Source organism: Calonectris borealis, chromosome 2 (genome assembly GCF_964195595.1).
Source record: "Calonectris borealis chromosome 2, bCalBor7.hap1.2, whole genome shotgun sequence".
In the NCBI taxonomy this organism is placed as follows: domain Eukaryota; kingdom Metazoa; phylum Chordata; class Aves; order Procellariiformes; family Procellariidae; genus Calonectris; species Calonectris borealis.
In genome coordinates, this window is record NC_134313.1 from 49281957 (window position 1) to 49304730 (window position 22774).

The 22774-nt window shown below is 39.0% G+C and overlaps 1 protein-coding gene across 3 annotated transcripts in view; it reads left to right on the forward strand.

Moving 5' to 3' along the window:
* Positions 1-5276: 5276 nt before the first annotated feature.
* TRAPPC8 (trafficking protein particle complex subunit 8) overlaps positions 5277-22774 on the forward strand; it is a 59545-nt gene continuing 42047 nt past the window's right edge. For 2 of the 3 annotated variants that reach the window (XM_075141922.1, XM_075141923.1), the window contains exons 1-7: positions 5277-6927; positions 13732-13926; positions 16583-16666; positions 19509-19598; positions 20593-20767; positions 21166-21319; positions 22466-22553. In XM_075141922.1, coding sequence (XP_074998023.1) covers positions 6771-6927; positions 13732-13926; positions 16583-16666; positions 19509-19598; positions 20593-20767; positions 21166-21319; positions 22466-22553 — 943 coding nt within the window. In that variant the 5' untranslated portion in view covers positions 5277-6770. The remainder of the gene's footprint in view (positions 6928-13731; positions 13927-16582; positions 16667-19508; positions 19599-20592; positions 20768-21165; positions 21320-22465; positions 22554-22774) is intronic. The other variant, XM_075141924.1, reaches the window with a different exon arrangement.

A 22774-nucleotide genomic window follows, 5' to 3' on the forward strand; every position in this document is an offset into this window, starting at 1 on the left:
TCCCACCTCCAGCCCAGAGCCATGGCCCCTTTCTCCTGTTTGTGCAGCTTTGGCCAAGTGGTAAGCTGGGCCACTTCTTAAAAATAGGGTTAATTTTCAGGTGCGTTAGTTCATTGCTCCAGGTAATTACGTGTCCACTTGTGAAAGACTTATGGAGGTACAGAGGGGTAGCACGAGGTGGAGAGCAACTGAGGAGGGTGGAACTGCCTTTTTTTTTGCTAGTACGTGAGGCTTAAGTTGGCTTCAATTACTTGTGAAACTATTCCATAAGTAGACACCCACATGATGGCTCCTAAGATAAATAGAAATGCCCAGTAGTTATTTTTATTGCTGATTTTATTCAGCAAGCACTAGGGTCGAAAGAATTATTAAACTGAGTAAAACTCATAGATTTTACATGCTATTTGGACTGTTTTGTCTTTCCCTAAACTCTCCAGACACACAGAATGAAAGGAACATGTAACTTGAAGAAACCTTTTCCAAGAGAATTTTTGATAGTGCCATTAGTAAAAAAAAATCTCTTGAGTAGTGTTTCTCCTTCACTTTTCTACTGCTCTTCAATTTTGCTTGCCAACCGTGATAATTTACAGTCACGGAGAGTCTAAACAGTGTACTTTCTAGGAATACTGCAAATTCTATTCATTAGAACCCGAATAACAAAATGTTGGTTTGGAAATATTACTTCTTACGCCTCTTTGCATACAATAAAGGCAGTTTTAAAAATTTCTTTCTCTTCAATCAGCCTGTGGTGTGATAGATGAATTCCATCTCTTGACTATTGTGACTGTTAAATTTTAGCAAGCTTGAGACGGCCTTTCTATGGCTACTTAGTTGTTTCTAATGCATCAAAATACCTTTTGCAGTGAAAATCTGCACTGTTGGTTCAAAGACTGAATTTCTTTAAATGATGAGGAAAAGTTTATTTAGTCTTTTTGCTTTGTTTGGTCTCTTAAATGTGGTAAAAGAAATCTGTTTGTGGGAAGACAGAGAGGCGATTCTAATCATAGGAAAGGCAGGAAATGTCAAATTGATTTTATCCCCTGGAGTAGTATCTGGCGAACAATGGAAAACTCTGATGTTATCATCCCAAGGAATTTTATTATTATTGTATGACTTTGCACTACATAGCACTTTATTTATGTAACTAAAAACCTGGGAGAAATACTCTTTGTGAGCCAGGAAAACACTGATTGCTAAGTGAGAATGTACTGTTTGGCTCATTTTCATCTTCTCTTTCTGTCTCCAAGACTAATTACTTAAGTATGTTGAAAAGCAGAAGAAAATCCAGTTGAATACAACAATAATGTGCCACCATTCCCTTTTGAGAAAAAAGATGAGAAAAATTTAGTATTAAGATGTCTTTGCAAATTCCTCTGCATGAAGCACATTGCCGTTTGACTCAATGGTAAGAGGTAACTGAATAGCAAAAATTTGTAAACTCAGTATCTCAGCTCTTTTAACAACACAGCTTGCACAGGTAACATGAAAATTTATAGCTTCTCTGTGGACATGAGTAACAAAAATCCATATGCTAGAAATATTGCATCTGGTCTTAAACTGCAATCAAACCCGACTACATTAAAAGCACCTCGAGGACATGATGGCTTCTCAATCCCGCCCTGCTGCTGTCCATGCTAGCAGGCAACAGCACCACTGGCAGCGGCCGTGGCAGCCCAGGGCGGCGGGGGGCATCCGTCCCGCTGGTGTCATGCTGATGACAGAGTGGACTCGCAAGTTGCCTTGCAATGATTTATAGGAAGGTCAGTTTTCATACATGGCATGGTACGGTCTAATTTAATGTAAATTTTTTGCAAACTGAACTAAAAAGGTAGGTTTGAGTCAGGATTTATTTAGTATTTTGCTATATAGCATGGTATAAAAAAGAGAGCTTTATGTTAGATAGAAAATACTGTTTATTTTCATGGCATAGCAAGGAAAAGCTTTTTTTTTTCTCTTTAATTTAGAGGCTTTTTGTGTGAATTCACCTCAGGTGAACAGGTGTAGTATGTTCATGATTACATCATTAAAAGTTCTGAAATCACAAATCCACTTGATGATGCATTTTCACATCCCCAGCTCTCACCACATTTAAGTTCTCTAATTATTGCCCCAGTGATTTTTTTTTCGTTTTCTTTAGATGGCTTAAATTTGACATCACTCTGACAGCTAAGCTCAGTGAAATCAGAGTAGAATCTAAGGAACTGGTTTTAATCAACTGGTTTTAATTCATACTTTTAGTTATTTGCCTACCTTTCTGTGTATGTATACTGTAACCAGAGCTTGCCTCACATCCACATGACATGTACCTTCGTGCTTTCGACCACCTACAAGTTGAAGCTGTGTACTACCCATATACTAAGCCATATACTCCAGTATACACGTTGATATCGGGCCACGTTACACGTAGGGCTTTTGCACGTGACTAAGACTGCAAAAATAAAACTGGTTTGGGGAAATTAGTTCAAATGGTGCCTACACATTAAGAATCAGTTCATTAGTCCTTTGTTAATTTAGCAACTCAGTTTCATCAAGTGGGGGCAACATCCCCAGGAATTCCTCTGACAAAGGCCCCCCCAACATCTGGAAGATTATTCAACTACAATTTAAAGAAACGTACAGCAAAGATGACTGATTTAAGGTAGAAGTCTCTGAGATCATTAGGAAAAGAGAAGGGAAGTGTGAGAGAGAATGTGTGTGAGAGAGCGAGCTTCACTTTTTCTTACAAGGAAAGTGAGAAGAATTCCTGTCCCTAAGTTTTGTGGTGAGTGCAGCCAAGGTCCCTGGTGCTTGAGTTTGGACCTGCTTGCTTTCCTTCCTTTCTTCTTTTCTTCTATTTCTCTCTCTCTTTTGTTATGTGCAGGCCCCATATTTATATGAAAAACTTACATTGATTCTTGTGGAGTCTTTTTAGATTTACATCTGTTAATTGAAAAGAGGCTCTTGGGGCAATACCAGCAAAGAATAAAAGATTGCTGTTAATCCTGGGCTGAGTCAGGGGAGTGGTAGATGGCTGCTTCTATGGGGAACAAAAGAGAGGTTCTAGAGAACTATTACCTTGGAATTCCCACCCAGACCAGGATCATCAAGAGCTACCAGCTCTTCCTAGCTCTCCCTAGGTACCGGGAGTTGTTCACAGGAGCTGTATTATCATGCCTGGAAGGAGAACTGCATGACCACACATTCCCATCCCATGCCCATCAAAGGCATTGGGATCCCCGAGTTGGCAGGGAGAGCGTCCCATTGATTCGGAAGAGCTGGAGACTGACCATCTGCTACCATCTACCCCTCTTTACGACCCACCCTGAGGCATGGCTGGGCAAACCTTACCGTTTAACCCTTGCAGCTTCAGATCCAACCTTCTGCTTCAGCCAGCGTGTCTGAGAGCCAGAGGATTGCCTGGGCCGTGTTCCAGCCACCATGGGCTTGGTACATATGGGCTTGATACACACTTGAGGCCCCTGGCACAGTTCTTACTGCCTTGCTGTGTAAAATCTTCCTTCAGAATTGTTTTTTTCCTCGTCTTTTGGGAAAACGTGTCTTGATTCAGCACAGGATGAGTTGTTCTTTCTTCTGTCCATGTGTGTTGCTTTTGTTCGTCTTGCAAGCTGCAGAAGGGCATTTCAAGAGCTTTTCCTGATCTATGGGAGACAGTGAAACTCAGAGGGCTACTTGTGCATGGCAGACTGCAGGGACCACAGCCTCAGGCACCACGGCCTCACTCTGGCAGCAGTTCACCTTCCACACCAGTGACGCTGGTGCAGAACAGCTAACACAGAGGATCACATTGTCCAGGAGGCTTGTGAAGGCCAGAAGCAAATCCAAAAGCTGAGAAATCAGGTTCCCGGATTAACCTTGAGGAGTTACCACATGATACCTAACTGGCTGTAAATCTACACTGGTACCTAACTTGCAATGATTTTTTTGTGTATCAGTGTGGTTTATTAAAAAAACCTCAACCAACCAACTTCCGCCCCCAATAAGTAGCTTTTTGTGTGATTTTAGCTAAATCTTAAAATCTCCCTTCAAGTTATGCTGGAGTGAATTGCTGTTCAAAACATCACTTCTGTAACTCTGCAAAAGCTTGAACTGAGCAAAAACTCAAATGTACTCTTGAAGTTTGCAGGGAGCTGGGTGTCCATGATGTAAACTTTCAAGGATGTAGTTTAACCTGTAACTAACTTATAGGGAAACAGACATGTTCCATATTCGAATAACGGCAAATGAAAGCATTGGATTCAACTTCAGATTGCAGCATTTGCAATTCTATATTCTTTTTCCTGTCTTAAACCTACACAATACAAATACTATTTTATTAACAGGTGAAAAAATACTTTCAAATAAACTTCCTCAGCAGCAGCTCAGTTCAGCAGAAAGCTCCCACTCTCTGGCTTGGTGATCTGCATAAATTCTAAGGACCAAATTCCTGATCTGGGTAACTAGAAAATGTGTACATGTTTTCATACACAGAGAATAAATTTTGAACACAAAAATGTATGTTTAGAATGCAGAGCTGCTCTAATGAAAAAACACAATGCATTTACAATTTCCCTCTGTAATTGCTACTGAAGATTGCTAATAGCCACATGAAATTTGAATTTCTGCCCAAAATTTGAATCGAAAATTGAATCTCTGCCAGAAAGACATAATGATGGTCAGAATTTTAAAATATTTTTTCAGGTCAAATCATGTGTGAACAGGATCAGGACTTCTTCTGATCCACTTCAATCTACCAGACGTAATTCGTGTACTGTTCTGAAGCAATGGATTAAGAGGAATGGGGGAGAAGCACTGTTCTTCCAAAGCACCCATGTGGAGGTCATACTTTAAAGACACTTTAAAGTATCTGTGAAAACATTAGAGTAGCTCTGGGGAATTTCCAAATGTGGATAAGCCATAAATATTTGCAAAATGTTGGCCTTCACCTTGTTCTAAAAATCTATCAAAGCCAAAATATTTTTTTCTGCAATATTTAGTAGGTTTTGAATAACATTCCTAGGACTTGCTGAAAAACACCAAGTTGTATGACCTATTAGTTTTTTTCTTACTGCGGACATTGAATTAATAACTAATTTTTCATTCACAGAGAAAGTTGCTGATGCAATTGATGTAGATGAATGAGTTAACACTGATTTCCAGATTACTGAATTTGTTAGGGAAGACAGATATTATTTTTTCAAGTTTTATTTGGTTTTCAATTAGGATGTATTAATTCTGTAATATCAACTATAAAAATAACCTCATCTTCCTTTTGCCTTTTTTTTTTTGGTTCTTATACACAAAGTTTTACCATGGAAGTTAGTTGCACATAAAGAATACTTCTGGCAGTGGGAGAAATAATGAGGCTTGGCTTCTTACGCCTTTGTAAATCATGCATCTGAAAAATAATGTGAGAGCTCCCATTGAATCTAAGTGATAATAACATCTCTGCCTCTGATATTTGTATTTAGGAAGAAGTGATCTCACGTTTTAAGTCTTCCCTCAGAGTAAGCTCTCTCCTGTACTTACCTGGCTCACTTCAGTAATTCGTAAAAACTTCCTGGCAGGCCTGTCAAATACTTAGAAACTGGCTAATGATTTCCAAACTTTCCTGACGAAATCATGCTCTATTATAGTGTTGTACAAGCCCTGTCCTAAGGACCGTCCCTGACAGCATGTTAAAATCCAACCGTACTACAGTACTCTGTATTTGTAAAGAACGTATTCAAAATTACTCATTCTTAATTGCCACTAATAATCACTGTTGTCTTCCTTCCATGTCACTTCTTCACTCAGGATACAAATGTAAAAGCAGGACTTTGTATAATAGCATGCTTTAATAGGCGAATCTCGAAAATGAAACTATTTTGCATTATTTTCATTTCATGCATACAACTGAGCAGTGACAGGTCTGCCAGAGAAACCCCAAACAACTCTTTACTTTTTAACCATTCTGGCTTTTTTTTTTTTTTTTTTTATAAAAACTCCAGAACTGTTTTTCTGGGGGGGTAATAGCTCTGCATTAAACCCCCCCTGAATTCTCACCGCCTAGGAAAGCTCTGCAAAACCCTGGCTGATCCAACTTCTCCCTCCTCCTCCACCTCGTTTAATAAGCAGTGCCTCCGCCGGACGAAAACTCGGCCCTGGCTGCCCAGCCACGGCGGGGGAGTTTGCGTGTGGGGTGAGGCGAGCGGTCTGCGCTGCGGGGCGGCACCCCGGGCGCTGAGCCCCGAGCCACGGCGGGGGCAGGGGGGAGCGCAGCGGCTGGGAGTAGGGGCCAAACGCCAGCCCTCGGCCTGCCGCAAACCAACTTCCCGGCGTCAGGGCGAGCCCCCGGTGGCAGCTGCCTGCCGCCTCAGCCAGGTGACGGCCGTTGCCGGCGGTTGGTGACGGCTCCCCGCGCCCACCCCCTCGGAACGCATCAACGGCCCGTGGGGGGGTTGGGGGGGGAGCACACACACAAACCCGCCCTCGCCCGGCCACCGTCGCCTCCCCCTTCTCAGCCGCTTCCGCCCGTGCGCGCCCCGCCCCGGCCCCGCCCCTTTCGGCCAATCACATGAGTGAGCGCGGGGGCCGCCGGGAGCGGGCGCTACCCGAGGGGCTCGGCTGAGGCGTAACATGGCGGCGCTGGCCGGTTGCTGAGCGTTCGGTGGCCGTGGCGTCGGGGCAGGAGCGGGAGCCGCGGGGAGGACAGCGGCGGGCGGACCCGGGGGGGGGAAGCCGGCGGGGCCGGGCGGAGAAGAGCGGAGGAAGGTGGCGGGGCCGGCTCGGGCCCCCGGGCGGCGGCGGCGGCGATGGCCCAGTGCGTGCAGTCGGTGCAGGAGTTCATCCAGGACTCGTTCGTGCCCTTGGTGGCCGCGCTGTGCAGCGAGGAGGCGGAGAGGCTTACCCGCAAGAACAGCCTGAGCTTTGCCGAGCTGGTGAAGCCCTTCTGCCGCCTCACCTCGGAAGGTCGGTGCCGGGAGCGGAGCGGGGAGCGCGGCTTGTTTACACGGGGCGGGGAAGGCGGCGCCGCTCCCTTCCGCCCGGGGGGCTCGGGGTCCCGCCCGACCTGCCGGAGCGGCTGTCGCCGCGCCTCCTCTGCCCGGCGAGGCTGAGCCGAGCGGGGACGGGAGGAGAGACCCTTTCCCCGGGCGGTGGCGGCAGCTGCCGCTTGGTCGGGTGTTACCGGGAGCTGTGACAGGCTTTGCGGAGACGCGCGTTTGCCGGGGTTGCCCCAGGTGGCTGTTACGTCTGTTTCATTTTATTTGATCTATTCTTCTCTGTGGAACCTTGGAAGTTAGGCTTCTCCTGGAGACATCACAGAGCGCACTGCTGAAGAGAAAGCTGTCTGTAAATCTAGCTCTTCCAAACGGATTTTTTCTTTCTTTAAAACGACTTTACTGTTACTTCTCTAATACTTGTACCTGACTCGTGTTGTAGATCTTCTTGGATTTCACAGTAGTGGTAAGACTCTTAGTAAAGTACCTAGTCGCTGAAAGTACGGTTGGTCTTTCAGAAACATTAATTGTAATTTCAGTTGCAAGGTTTTGCGTTCTCTGACCTGTAGTTTTATTGTATATACTTTTTTGTTGATGTTTCTGTAAGACCTGTGCAAAGAGAAGGTGGGAATTGAGCTGGTTATGTGGCATAAGTGAAATGACCATGTAAAGTAGCAGTGATACTGGAAATTGACCACTTAAGAGAAACAATAAGATTCTCTTACTGCAATGCTTTATCTTACTATTTTTTTTTTTTTTAATTAATTTAACTAAGCTATGCTTTTCAAGCCACTGCTCATCAGGATAGGATGCAGGACAGCAATTGGAATAGAACTGCTTGTTGGAATAGCAATGCAGTAACACTTGTCAGATTTGGTTTCTCACAGACACTTAGATCAGACTTCAATCTCTTCATGTCATGTGTTGAGGAAACAGTGCAAGAAGATGAAGCTTGTACTGTCACTTGAGTTAGATTTTTGCATTGCTATTTAAAAAAAGGGCACCAACTTAATAGCCAGTACATGTTAAAAACTGCCTTAATTCTGTGGCAAGTCTTGATAACTTATTAACCATAACTTGTTCATAAACGTTTTTCCCTTTGTTTAGCAACACTCATGAGCTATGTGAGAATGCAGCAGAGAAAAATAATAAATGCTGAAGCTGACATCCTTGGAGTTCTGAAGTTACCTAAGTATCTCTTTAGATTCTTTGGTGAAAGGCCTTCAAAATGCATCTAGCAAACAAAACCAGGCAGACTATTCAAAATGAAGCATTCACTGAAGAGTACTTAATTCTGTTGTCTGTATTCTGAAGGCAGCAAACAAGTGATATTTTACACCATGATATTCAAATGAAATAATTATGGTTCTCCATTCCAGCTATTGTAACACTTAAGGAACTTGCAAACCTGAATCATCCTCAGTATTCCCTGTGTAAATGCAGACCTCAATAGTATGTCGATGCTTATAAACCAAACTAGTCTTCACCCTCTTCTAATAAAGGAGTTAGTTATGGCTAAAGATTAGACTCCCTCCCTTGATATAACGTAAGACTTCGAGCTTATTACTTGAGAGGCTGATGCTGACTCGATTTCTGCATTCTTCTAAGAACTTGTGAAGGAAAGCTCCGCTGTTTGATTTTCATAATTTTGTAGTAATTTTTGATGTTTCTGTAATTGGTCTTCTGCAAGCTCTGTCATGTAATAATATAATTGAACACCCTCATGAACTGCACACAAATCCCCGTGATACAGTTTTAATTTCCCAATTTTGCAGCTGTGGCCATTGTGATGAATCTTTGAGAAGAGGCATCCTTGCTGTTCTGTGTAGGCTGCCTAACTTCAACAGTCTGAACGATCCCGTTCAAAACTTGACCCGAGGGTCAGGGAACTAAGAAGCTGAAGCTTGGTACAGTGGGTTTCGTTGCTGCACTACTCTCTGTGTATTCTGATTGAACAGGCTGCAAGCCCAGCTGCAGTTCTTCACTCCAAGTATGACTTCCTCTTCTAGCTTCATGGAAAAAAACCTTCCTGCATACTATATGTAACTTCTTGTGGTGAAAGCCAGTGTGCGTGAGGGTAGGGAAAGCAGTACTAGGCATTTTCTTGAGGCAGAAGAGTAGTTCAGTGCAATAAAATTTCTCATGAATTTGCCTAATGGTAAGCAATTTCTCTAGCTCCAGAATTTGTGAAACATGCTTGGAGTCTGCACAAACACACTTGCATAGTGACACTGTGAACTGTATCCTGTGCACAAGACCCGGAAACATAGGATACGTTCTTAAATTGCTCTACTTAATAGGTTTGACCAGACTTAGTAGTAAATTTTTTCCATGGTGCTTTTCATGTCCAATTAAGGGGAAGAGAGGCATGATTAATGATCTGTCATGGTACAGCAAAATGTGTGTATATGCACATGCCTCCACAACTGTGTGTTTCACTGCTTATGATTGTTTTGATGTCTTCACTTTTAAGCACAGTTTTTTCTTAATTACTTGATTAATACTCCTGTCTTTACTTAGTGGCTATTTCATTGAATTTGTAATGTAAAATTGAGTTGATTAGTATCTAATCTCTTTAGAAATAAGCTGTCCCTTGTACTTGTGCAAAACTTTAAAGTACATGCGTTACTTCCTGAACTCTTTTATAATTTGAAGAGCTCAGTCACTGGTTTGCTACTGCATTTTAGAGTTCTGTTACAATACAGATTTTTCTCTGAAATTTAAGATTTACATAGCATATGAGCCTGCTGAAGGCTGCATGTTCATCAGCATTCTCGCTTAGAGAAGCAGTGCAGTTATGAAATGAATCTCTGATTTATGTGGAAAACAGTTTTGATATACAGAAACTAAGCTGATGCAGTTATGAAATGAATCTCTGATTTATGTGGAAAACAGTTTTGATACACAGAAACTAAGCTGAGCTCTCTACTGTGCGTGTATCAATTGTCCTTCACACATTAACAGAGATGTGAAGGCCCAGACCACCGCTTGATTCTTCAAGTAGTGTTGCACCACATGCTTCTTGTGGTTGCTCAGTCCAAGGAGACCAGATTATATATAATTTCAAGTAGAACCCCACAAACACACATACTGTAGATGTGTGTGTGGGGGGGCACCTGCACTAATCAATATTAATCTACTCATCAACTTCTGCCTATCGGTGACTAGCTAATGTTGGTGTAGCCAAAAATACCCTTGCAGTATAGCAAATTGTGATAGTAGGAAATCCTGAGCACAGGTTCAAAGTGCTCCTTACTGTAATTTTTAGCTTCTTGACTTACGTAAGTAAGTCACTTCTTGTTATTGATGGAGAAATGGTTAAAAAAGCGAGAGAACAACTTTACTGTCCTGGTAAGTCTTGACTTTAGAGAAAAACAAAACCAAAACCCTCCCCAAACTTCCATTTTTCTTTGATAAAGGAAACCCAAAGTATATTGTGGGTTTTATACCTTCACATTTATTCTCAAAGTGGCGGTCTTTCTTAACTATTGTGTATGTTAGTAACAATTGATGCCTAATTTAACAAATGTATATATTGTATAGGTAGGATTTCTTTAAAATAGCATCCCATTTTTAAAAATACTATCTGAACTAATACTGTCTTGGTGTGAGGGAGAATTATAGTGTACACTTCAACTAGCAAGTGTCACTTTAAGATAGCCTTGGTTACTCTTAAACCAAAGTGTTTTATGTCTTTAAAAAGAAAGGGGGGGGAGGGGGAAGCTTCTGATAACTGTATCTGATTCTAAGCCTTAAATATGTGCTGGAAGTAAGGAGGTATAATGAGAACACTGCATTTATTTGATGAGCTTAGTTTGATGTTAGGAATTCCTTGCTCATGAGTGTTTTAGTCAACATCTGAATATTTTCAACTTCTGATGAGAAGGATCTTGTTCTGGTATATGTTACTACTCCCACTTTTGGCAAAATACTTTCTTTTGAAGTTCTTATGAACGCTTGAAGGAAATGTATAACACTATAAACTTTTTATTAGGGATTAAGGTGAGAGCTTTGTGGGGTTCCAAGTATGTCCTTTATGTCAATCCTTAGGAGTGCACATAATGCTAGAAGCATCATCTGCGTCGTGTATGGAAATGTGTTTGCTTTTCATTATTATGGCTAAGAGAGACACCAAGGATGAGTTTTAGTGTTATAGCTGCACTGATAAAGGCAAACTGGTTTTAGTTGTTTGTCCCTCCCACTTCCTTTTATATTTGATCTTTTCAGTCATCATGTGGCAGTAGGGTTGATAATTTACCTATATGATAAGATGGGGGGGGAAAAAAAAGGAATTCCCCCCCCTTCGGCTTTCTGATAGAAATGCTGAGCTGGATGAATTAAGTTTAGCCAGCACAATTGCCCTCCTCTGTGTTGATACAGCCTTATGATGAATCAGTTCATTCTGAAACTTATAGCTGAAAAAACCCACAGATTTTTAGGTCGTTTTGGGCAGGATCGGTTCTCTAAACTGCTTCACTGTGTTTTCCCATGAGCTTCAGTGCTGGCTAAAGGTTGGGAGTGAATGTGTGACTGAGGAGGGTAGAACTGTGCCAGTCCAGACTTGAACTGTGATAGAACTGTGACTTGAACTGTGATAGAAATCTGCTTTAACAGCTAAGATGGACTGTAAACACATCTAGTGTGATCTGGCTTGGGCTGTGTAGTGGTTACTTCTGAAAAGGCTCATGGAAAAGGTGTGCAGTGCTCTCCAGGCTGGAGGGAACCGAAGACTCTCTGTTTCAGACCTTCATGGTGTGAATTTGTGGTTAGTTGAAGACGACAAGAACAAGAATTTTCCTTTGTGCTGCCCTTTATATGCTACAGTGTGATTTGTGAAAATAAAATGCAAAGGAGTTGAGGGCTGTACTGTGGGGCATATGGTAGCACCAGGTGTCTTAAGTAGCCATACTCAATGTGTCCTGCCTGCACTTGTAGTCTGGCTTGCTTGGTGGTGCTTGTGGTTTGAAAGAGGGAAAATGACATGAAAAATCAGAGCAGACCCAGAATTGAAAATGTCCGCTGAAAATGTCATGAATACTTTCTTTAAAAACAGATGGCTTGAGGGAGCAAGTTTCACAAAGATTCTACAAAGTGAACTCTGCATTTACAAGTCATGTGAAGCTCAAATTATTGCTTATGGTAAGATGTAACTTTGTAAGATACAAAAGAGATTGCAGCCTAATCAAATTTTAGTGAAAAGATCAGAGCTAGCCTTTAAGTAGAAAGGTGGGCCAGTACACATAAGTGTAAAAAAAATCCTTAGTTTTCTTGTGATTAATCATTTTTTGCTTTTCAGGAGACTGAGACTTTTTTTGAACAACAACAAAACCACCAAAACAAAACCAGAGCAGGTTCTTAAGAGCAATCACGTGTTATTAAAGAAAAAAGTGAAATTTGCCTGTGGTGATTTTTTTTTTTAAACATATAGAAAATAAAGGCACCCGATGTATAGCTGTCAGAATTATATGGGATTTCAACTTTAACTTTCCGTTAAATACTGTTGTTCATTAATCATCTTGCTGGACTTTGCTGCTGCCTTGTCCTTTAGGCTTGGCATTGACACCTTTGCATGGGCTTGGGACTCTTTGGTGGTGTTTTCTGTCTGATGGCTTTCTTGGAGAAGTTGGTCTTAATGGGAGGAAAATATTTTTTGGATAATTAACACAAAGCCAAACAAGCATAAGCTACTGTGTGCTAATAACATAAGGCTGGTATCACCCTTTTAAAGGCTCATTTTAATAATGAATCTGTTTCTTTTTTTGAATATTATTTTCATTGGTAACAATCTACTTCACTTTTTCTAAATAAGCACCCTCTCCACACCAACAACTTATGTGCTTGCCAGCTGTTTGTAGTTCTGTCATAAACACTAGGTCCATGGACACTTTCGCTGCATTGTTGGGATTTTTTTTGAGGCTGCATGCAATAATCCACTATTTGTCTGGAAGAACTCTTATGCATAATTCTGAAATCAATATTTAATACTCATAAGACTTTTTCTGGTTTTTCAACAAGCATTTAAATGTGAATCAGGAATTGACTTTGTTTTTAATTGATTAATTTTAACCAAAAGTTTGTCACTCAAGAAATGTTACTTCAATAACATTCTTTTAAGATAAATCAGTTGTGTGATGCTGTTTGGAGAACAGGGTAGTTCTAAAACCATTTCTTAAAAAAAAACAAACCAAAAACAAAACAAAAAAAGAACCAACCAAAAAACCCAAACCAAACAAATTAAGATAATCACACTGTAGTATTAAAAATGAAAGGATATGTTCATTTTGGATGAACTAATACTATGCTATCCGTCTCAAGTTTCTCGAATGCTATTATTGTGTACTGGGGTTTTCTTGGAAACTGGTGATTCCTTGGAACATGAGATGTTATGTGAAATCCATATGTGGTTACTATAGGCTTTCTGTGCAAGTTGAGTACGTTCCACAAGGAAGGATGTGCAATAGAGTAGGGCATGGGTTTTGAGTACTCTGAGTGGATATTCTTATAAGCTAAGATCCTATGCTACCTTTTAATCAGTCTGCCTAGATGAGCCCAATGTTGAACATGGAGTGGGGGGAAGGCAAGAACGAAAAATTACTTCAATTTTGATACTCAAGTATTATGGACTGTTATCTAAAATCGATGATGGAGAGGTTTAGCGAAGAAAGTAATCTTTAAAAAAAAAAAAGAAAGATCTGTTGGAGAAATACTAACTTATGGTAACTATTTTAATTCTCTGGTTTACTCCTCAACCAAGCCTATTTTTTTTCTTTTTTAGTTCACATGAGAGATCCTAATAATCAGCTTCACATAATTAAAAATCTGAAGATTGCTGTCAACAACATTATTACTCACCCACCTCAGCCCGGTGCCATTCGAAAACTTTTGAATGATGTTGTGTCTGTCAGTCAGCCTGCTGAAGGACTAGTAGCTAATGTGATCACAGCTGGAGATTATGATCTCAACATTAGTGGTATGTAATGATAATGTATTTTTTGTAACTTAAACTGGAATTTACTGTAAGGTTTCTAACCTTGATTTCAACTTCATGGCATGTATTAAAATTACTCTGAGAGTTGATCAGTTTTGAGTCATTGTTTTTACTGAAACTTCAGATTTATCAAATAGTTTTGGTTTTATATAATGCTAAAAGAGTGGTTGAACTTAATTAATAATTCTTAATTTAATGTTTCCTAATGTTGTAATTCTTCTGAACTTGTGTTAAATCATCATATTATTTTAATATAGAAAATACTCATACTTTGGTTGTGTTAATAGCTCATCAGATGAGAGGTTTTCTTGTTACAAAACTGATATACTGACTTCTTACATTGGGCTGAATAAATATCAGAACTTATTTATATTGTTGGTACTAACGTACAGCTTTATGTTGAACTTAGTCCTCGTGGCTTCTTTTGTTTTTCTTTTTACTTATTGCTTAATACATAGGTTGTAAAGTTGTCATAAAAAGCTTAAGGAAAAAAGGTTTTGAGGAAAGGTGTGTGATTCCTTGTCTTGTTTTTTTTTGCCATGAAACTCAGTGCTTCATATTTCACTGTCAAAATGGCTAGAATATTCTAAAAATGTTTTTCTCAGATCTCCAAGAGATAAGGCATTGTGAATAATACTGAATGAGACCTGATCTTGAGAGCTGAGAAGATTAAACCCCTCCCAATTAAGACCCTAATCCATTAAAGCCTTTGAGTACATACTTAATTCAAAGCACGTATGCATTGCCCTATTTAAACACGAGTAATTTATTGTACTTAAAGTTCAGCATGCAGTGAGGAATCTGGCTCTGTTATAGCAAAAGACTGATGAAGTTTCATGAGGATTAGTAACTGATATTGTAGTAGGTTGATTTTTTTATGTTGATGATGAAAAATTGCATAATTCTATATCTTTGATACCTAATTTACAGGCCACATCCTCAACTTGATGTGAAATATTGATAGTAAAGGAAAAGACTTGAGCCTGGAAATTCTAGTTTTTGAGAGCTATTGGAGACTGCACCCTTTCTCAGTTTCCATGTCCTTGTTTATCTGTGAAATTGGTGAATTGCCATTTTTTTTTTGAGGGAAAGTCTGTTTCAAGTCTAGAGATTGGAAGACCTTAAGAAGGCAGAATGGTTTCAGTGAAGACACTTTCCATAAGATTTCTAATGATCTCAGTTTAGAAGTGAGGTATTGGAAGAAGGGAAGAAAAATAGTGGCTATATCGAGCCATGCTGCTTAGTTGTAGAAGCAAATAACTCGCCTTTTGTTTTCCTTATTTGCTGCTGGAGCCTCAGATGTACAAATTATCATACTTGACTATCTTCTGTCTCTCAGTGATTAAGTTCTTATTTCCATTCAGGCTGGCTATATGCTTATTTGACAGAAGGAGAGATGTATAAGCTGTTTAAGATCATACAGAAGGACAAAATCATGTAACAACTTTGTAGTTTTGTGGTACCCGTTTTGGGGCTTTAGCACAAAATACTGGCACGGTGTTCTTGATGATGAAACTTAGATCCCATTACATTGTAGGAGGATGTGAGGAAGTCCCTAGCTTGTCAGGTAGAGTTCCTTTTCTGCTTAGAAAACTATGAGTATTTATAAGAAACTTATTTTTTTCAACTTTGTTAGAGCATTTTATTGAAAACCAATGGAAGCATTCATTCCTGGCAATGAAACATAGTCTTTTGGCATGGAAATGTGAAAAACTCTAATCTGTTCTTTAATTTGCTCTTTTTCTTTTGGTGAATTAGTTTTCTAGGATAGCAGTATTAAAACATATTTCCTTAATCTCTAATGATGATCAAGTGCAGTCTATTTTGAAGGAAGACACAAACATTGTTTAAGAAGCTCATGTATGAGTGTTTCCAGCACTGGGATCATGATCCTGCTCTTTTTTTAGAAAAGTTTTGGAACTGCTGTGGTGAATTGGTTTAATCGTTTGTAATCCTTTTTTGTTACACTTGTTTAATAGTCTCATAGTTCCATAATCATCTTGTACTGAGAGACCTGGCTGATTGCTGAAAGGGTGTTTATGTTCAGCCATGCCTGCTTCTCCCATGTACTGGCGCATATGGAGAGTGGTGAAGAGTGATCCCACTAAAGACTTAAAGTTTTTTCTTCTCTCAAATAAGTTTTCAGCTGGATCACTTCTCTGGCTATGTTTGTTCAGTGCTGTATGATGCTAATGCTGGCATGCAGCAATACGATGGAGATAAGGGAGAATGTTGGGGCAACCACTTTCAGCAGCTAACATCATCAGTTACTTTAACTGTAGTACTACATGCTGAGAAATCTCAAAGTTAGCGTCTTATATTTATAGTATCTTCCAACTAGAAAAATAGACATTATATCTAAATATAACTTAATTCTTACTACTTTATAGATTTCCATTTTTATTCAAGCCCAGAATTTGGGCTGAACCAGAAATTAATACTGAATTCTAAAATACACTGTCAAATGTTGAAGAGCCTGAAATGTTCATGATTAAGGTTAGCTGGAATCAAATGTCTTCAGTCCCTGATGGGCCTACATGGTATAGATTTTCTACTTCATGCTACCAGAGCATAAAAACCAATAGTGTGTTTGCACCTGACCCTTTTTAGTATAATAATATCATGTTTTTTCTATCAGATCGCTCAGTTAAAGCTAGTGTTCCTTGGTACAGTAATTGGAAAGAGACACTGATGGAACTGAACACATCCACGTTTTATTCAGGTATTTTTTGTGGTTGGTGCCAGTTTGCCAAATTGCCCTTTATTCCTTTTCCATGTGCCCCATCCACCTTTCCTTACCATCTGCTACAACTGTTTAGCACTTTTCTTGGCGTAGATGTGTGTTCCTCCATTTTTTCCCCCCCTAAATGAAAAATTGTTGGTGATGGTTGTTTAATTTTTCTTTTAGTCACATTTCTACTCCTGTTAATCTAAATCATTTGGTCTTTCAATACAGTCAATAATGCAGAGTGGTGGTGGGAAATGACCTGATGCTGTAAAAGCACTGTCTTGTTTGATCCTATGGAACTTTATACTGTAACTGTTCTGTATTTCAAATGTAAATACTTTCTGCTTCTCTATAGAACTCCCTTCTCAGGGGATAGTAGTGCTTTTCAAATTGGAACTAAAGTGCTGACTGTACGTAGAGCACATATGCCTCTGCTATATTGACGTTCTTCTGGAGTATGACTCTCTTAAAAAAAAAATCATCTTTCTAATAAATTTTCACCTAGTTTGTAAGACTTATTGCTGTCAAAGTGCATTGGTTATTGACCTCTCAACTTACAGAGAAGCTCTGCGTTGTGGTCTATAAGAGCCAGATTTTGATGTTTCTCAGTTTTAGATATTAAAGTTTATGGCTTCGGTTAGTAATAGCTATCCTTTCAATAGTGTCTGTTCAGATGCTGCTAAATGCCTTCCTTTCTGAACGTGCTAGAGTACCAGTATCTGTGAAATTTGTCTTGGTCAGTTGGGTAGCTAAAAAGTACAAAACTTCATGTAGTAGACTTCTCATTCGTAAGCTGTTATGTTATTACTTAGCAGTTTTTTTCTTATCAATTTCTAAATGCAATAACAAGTTTGCCTGAACTTCAGTTCAGCTTGTTTAGTATACTGGAAATGTTACTGAAAAAATGCAAAACATACAGATCTGTGTACCTAAATGACACAGTATTGCTATGCACTGCTATAATGTGTTATGAAATGTTACATCTGTGAAAATTTTTTCAAGTATTGTTTTTGTTTTGAATGTGGTGTATGTTTATTATTTTAAGTATCTACTATAAATGATTACAGCCCTGTAAATGCTCTTGAGGGAATCTGGTTGCCTTTGTAGCCACTTCCAAGGTTCTTAATAGGCTGAATGAGAAAGTGTGGGGGGGAACCCACCCCAGAAAACAAAGTAGTACTTCCCTGTTTGTGGCTGTGTCAGATTTAAAAAAAATTTTTTGCTGTGGTTCAGCTGTAAAACAGAAATGGAAAACTGAAAACAGCTTGAAACTAAAATGTGGTTGAAATTTCTGGCTTAAGTAGTTTAGCATTGTTTGGTTTGAACCTGAGTTACTAGAAGGCTTTGTTATACTTGCGAAAAATATGCATATAAGTCACTTCTCATTGTTTGTTTTTAATAACAAGCTGTGTTTTCTTCAATTTAAATAGTTGGCATATTTACATGTAGGACTTGGTAAAGCCAAGAGCTTTTTATAACCTAGATGAGTGCTCAGAGAGCAGTTGCTAGAAGGGCTATAATCAAAAGCTAGAAGTTTGCCTCCTATGGATCTTTTTTATGTGAAATGTGCTGACTGCTAGACTGAGTTCAGTTATGAAGTGTGACTGTATCTGTCTTGTGTGGATGAAGCTGATGTAAGGTGGCCTGACAATGTAGGATTAAACAAAATGCCTTAACTTAATACACTAGAAGATAATTCCAACATAAAAATGAAACTCGATTTCCTAAAGTCAGCTAAGAAATCAAGGTGGTGGTTTTTTTTTTTGGGGGGGGGAGGGCAGGGGAGGTTTACAAAGCATTGGAAATTCTTATATGAGTTAAATCAAGGAATGTGTCTTTCTTGGGGCCATATAAGAAAATCCCTTCAGGAATTCTTATTAATGCATTTTTTCTGTACTAGTTATTGTTTTCTAGTTTGCAGGTGAGTTATACTGGATTCCACCTAACTTCAGTGTGAAATCAGGTTATTGGAAGTGGACTGATTTTGCTCTTTTTTCCACTCAAGGGAAGGAGTTGGAGAATTGAGATGGCATAAAACAGGCTTGAAAGAAGAAATAATACTTCATTGCTTGACTGATAGTTGGAGTGGAAAGAAACAAACAAGATTTTTAAGTTCACATGTTGTTCGGATGTCCCAGACATACTTGGTTTCCCTTGATTTGTTACTCTTAGAAAAATGAAATCCCTATTGTAAAAGGGCATTTGAATGTGGCAGGTTAGCATTATAAGGCATTAATGGCACAACTCGGATCTGAGCTTTTAGCTTTTTGGATCTCTGCTTTGCCAGCTGACAGCTGAACTGTTTATTTTAGCAGGGCAGAAGGGGACTAGTGTCAAGCCAAGTCACAACACTTGCAAAAAGCTTTAGACAAACGTGGTAATCCTTAGTTCCTCTACATACCCCAAAATTAATTTTGCTTCTCGGTTAATTCTTACATCCCTAGCCAAGGCAAATTCAATGAATGTTAGAAGATTTTTTTTTAATTTGTTTTTTCTTTCCCAAGTGTGTACGTGTGTGTGTTTAAAAGGGTGGTAAGGAGTAGTTACTCTAACAAGGACTGAATTCATGTGAGCCTGCAATATTGAGGAAGTTAGTGCTTAAGATACTATTCAGTTTCACAGGATTTGATTCAAAGTGTTACTGCTTCTCCCACCTGTGTATATTTTAGATGCTTTCTCCTTAGACTGTTCCCCCTTCTTTCCCCTGCCATGCAAACCTTGTCAGAGTTTGCAAGCTTCACTTTTAGGTGTAGTCTTTCATATTTCCTTTTCATAAATGAGTAAACAGAAGTTTCACTGAATATTCCAATTTGTCCTATCTTATTGTGTATTCCAGCTACTACTCCTTGGTTTGAGTCTTACAGAGAGTGCTTTCTTCAGTCCATGCCTGCATCAGATCATGAATTCTTAAACCACTATGTTGCATGTATCCTTTGAGCGTTACAGACCTCTCTAGTAAAGTCTGTTACAGCTGGCTGCAGAAATGTAATGTAGGAGACTGAAATTTTGCAATAACTCTTTCTGCCGTTATGATTTGAAATATATCTTTTTTTCAATATGTCTAACTATACAGACTAATGTCATAAGGGGGTCAGGGGTCTACAGGGAAAATAAAAATATGCACTGTTTCATGATGCAGCTGGTGTTTAGCTTTACAATAATTATAATGCTGCAGGTTTCATAACATGCTCTGTTCCTAACTCTTTGCTGTACTTTATCATTTTAGTATGGTGGAACAGGTATGTTAGTAGCCATTAGAGAGAACCATTTGTGCAGAACTAACTTGGCAAAATATTGATTCTGGCCTTTGACTTCTGAATTTTAGTAACATTTAAAGCACAACTTGCTTTCTGGCTTCTCTGAATTAATGTCTTTGATTTGGTGAATAGATGTAGCAGAGCAGGATGTTCCTTATTAATGATTGTGTGGCTGCATTGCGGTAAAAATCTGAACGCTTCTGCTTTTTACTCAGAAGATGTTGCAGTGTTTATGAATACTGGCTGTTATCATTGCTCAGGTGATACCTTAAAGTCCCAACTCTCCTTGGAAGTTGAAAACTAAAGTACACTGGGGGTGAATTTCAGTTTTGTTTCATATTTGAACAGTTGGTCTGTATCTAAAATCTTAAATGAACTAGCAACTATTACATATCAGCTTAAACTTGGATTCAGTGTCAGAATTGGAGCAAACTCCAAACTCCTGTTTCATCTCGTGTTACAGATGTTAGTTAACTGACTGTTTAAATAGTGTTTTTTATCAAGACTAAGGCCAAATTTTAATTGCACATACTTTTGTGGTAGTGTGTTTTACAGGCTTAGACATTGTACTCATCTATGTTATTTTTATACACTTCCTATTTTATTATATAGTCAGCGGTTGTTCCTGCGTTCTTTTGGTAAATGTCCTTAACATGAATTTAGGTATGCTTGTAGTTTCTTCTAGTGAACCAGAGCCTGTGGAGCAATTTCTGAAGCTGTCTCAAGAACAACATCGAATTCAGCATAGTAGTGATTACTTATATCCCAAGTGGTTTATACCAAACACACTCAAATACTATGTGTTACTGCATGATGTAAGCACAGGAGAAGAGCAAAGGTGGGTCCTCTGCCTTCAGTGAACTTACAGATGAACTCTTTGACTGAATTGTTTGCGTTTATAAATTCTGTTGAGATTAGACATACAACAAGATTCATTAACTAGTATGCTGACTATTATTAAGGCAGATTTTCTTAAGTATTATTTTTAGATCTACTTCTTGTATTCATATAAAATGAAAAGAATCAGTTCTAGCTTCTTGAGGTAGATGCTTTCTTTGCTAGCTCACTGAACTAATTCTCAAAGATTCTCACTCTTGCATAAAGGACTGCTTTAAAAATAGGAGAATTTTCCTTTTAGTCCCTATGATAATAATCTAAAATAGCTTGTTGCAGTACACACTAAGAATAGAATTGGTTTGATATCAAGACAGGGTAAATGTTGTTTTGTTTTTTCAGAGCTGACTCCATTTATGAAGAGATGAAGCAGAGGTATGGAACTCAGGGTTGCTATTTGCTGAAAATAAATTCTCGGGTGTCTAATAGAGGAACAGATGAACAGATACCAGATCCTTGGAGTCAATACCTTCAGAAAAACACTATCCAGAACCAGGTATTACAGTATTGTAAAAACAATTTATAAGATGCATATGAAAGCCCGTTTTAGTTGTGTTAAATTTTGCCTTAGTATTATGTATGTGTTTCTACAGAATGGGCTAATAGGCAGTCAAGATACTTCTAACATAGCTATGACTTTTTGTGAGGACATAAGATGAATCCTTTCTCAAAGAACTGCCCTCTGTGCTACTTAAATTAATGGTAAGGAGCACTGAAATACTAGACTGTCTGAAATAGACTGACAGGAGCACTGAAGACTTGTGCTTTATGTGCTGACAAGAGCAAGTAACCTCAGAAGTGTCCTATTCATAGTAACTTTCTACCTTCATTTTGATTAATTTTCTTCACTCTTAAAATTCTTTTTTTTTCAGGTCTTCTGTACTTCACTAAGTGTGGGTGTGTTGTTTTGTGGGAGTATGTGTGGTTTTTCTGGTAACATCTTGCAGTCCAGTCTGGCCTGTCATCTTCTAAGATGGCAAATGATAGTGTGTGTTAGCTCAGTTCAGTTTACCATAAATGTCTGTATTTTTGGCTTCAAGACCAAAAATATTCCTTCTTGAGTTTGCTTTTGACTGACCTGCAGTTTTAACTGCATCTGATTAAAAGGTTTGTTTGTGGAATCAGTTCTTTACCAAATCTGTCAAATCTTTACCAAAGCTGTCGCTGGAAAGTCAAAACATCTCATATTCTGTAAGCTAAGAGGACCAGTGGGTAATGTTCCACCATAAACTGATTAGATCTTTTTCTTTTTTCTGCCCCATGTCAACTGTCCAACATAGGTGATTTTTTTCTTTGTATGAGCTTGTTCAGGAATTGCTTTAGGGAGCATATTTTCACTGCTGTAGGCATTGCTGTGTAAGAGTTGGAGTTGCTTGCTTTAATTGACAGTGAAGCTGTTTGAGCAAGCCAGAAGATGCTTGCTTAATTTGATGAATATAACTTTCATCTTTACAATAGGACAGGTTCTTAAAGCCTCACAAACTACTTAAGAAATGAATATATACGAACAAACATGCTTTCTTAATAATTCAGTTAACTGTTATTAAAGTTAACAACTACTGTTGACTGACTTTTGTGTGTGCTCTAGTATTCTTAAAATTCTGACTACTTCTTTTTCTTTTTTTTTTTTTTTCCCCGGCAGGATTGCTATGAAGATTGTCCTTATACTGTCATTTCAAACAAGAATACTGATCACTTGATATCAGATGGCTTAGACAGTGAAATTAAAGGTATTTTTATATCTTCTGTCAAAACATTGATGTGATAGCATTCATACAGCTGTCTCAAGTCTTGGCCAGTAATCACCTGAGTGATTTGTTAGGGAATTCAAAGTAATTATTTTCTAAATGCTCGAAGATGATATAACCTGGTGTCCACAAAGAAAAATGCTGTGATGCCAATCTGCTGGATTGGTGGTAATTGGTAGATGTATTTTTAATGACATGGCTAT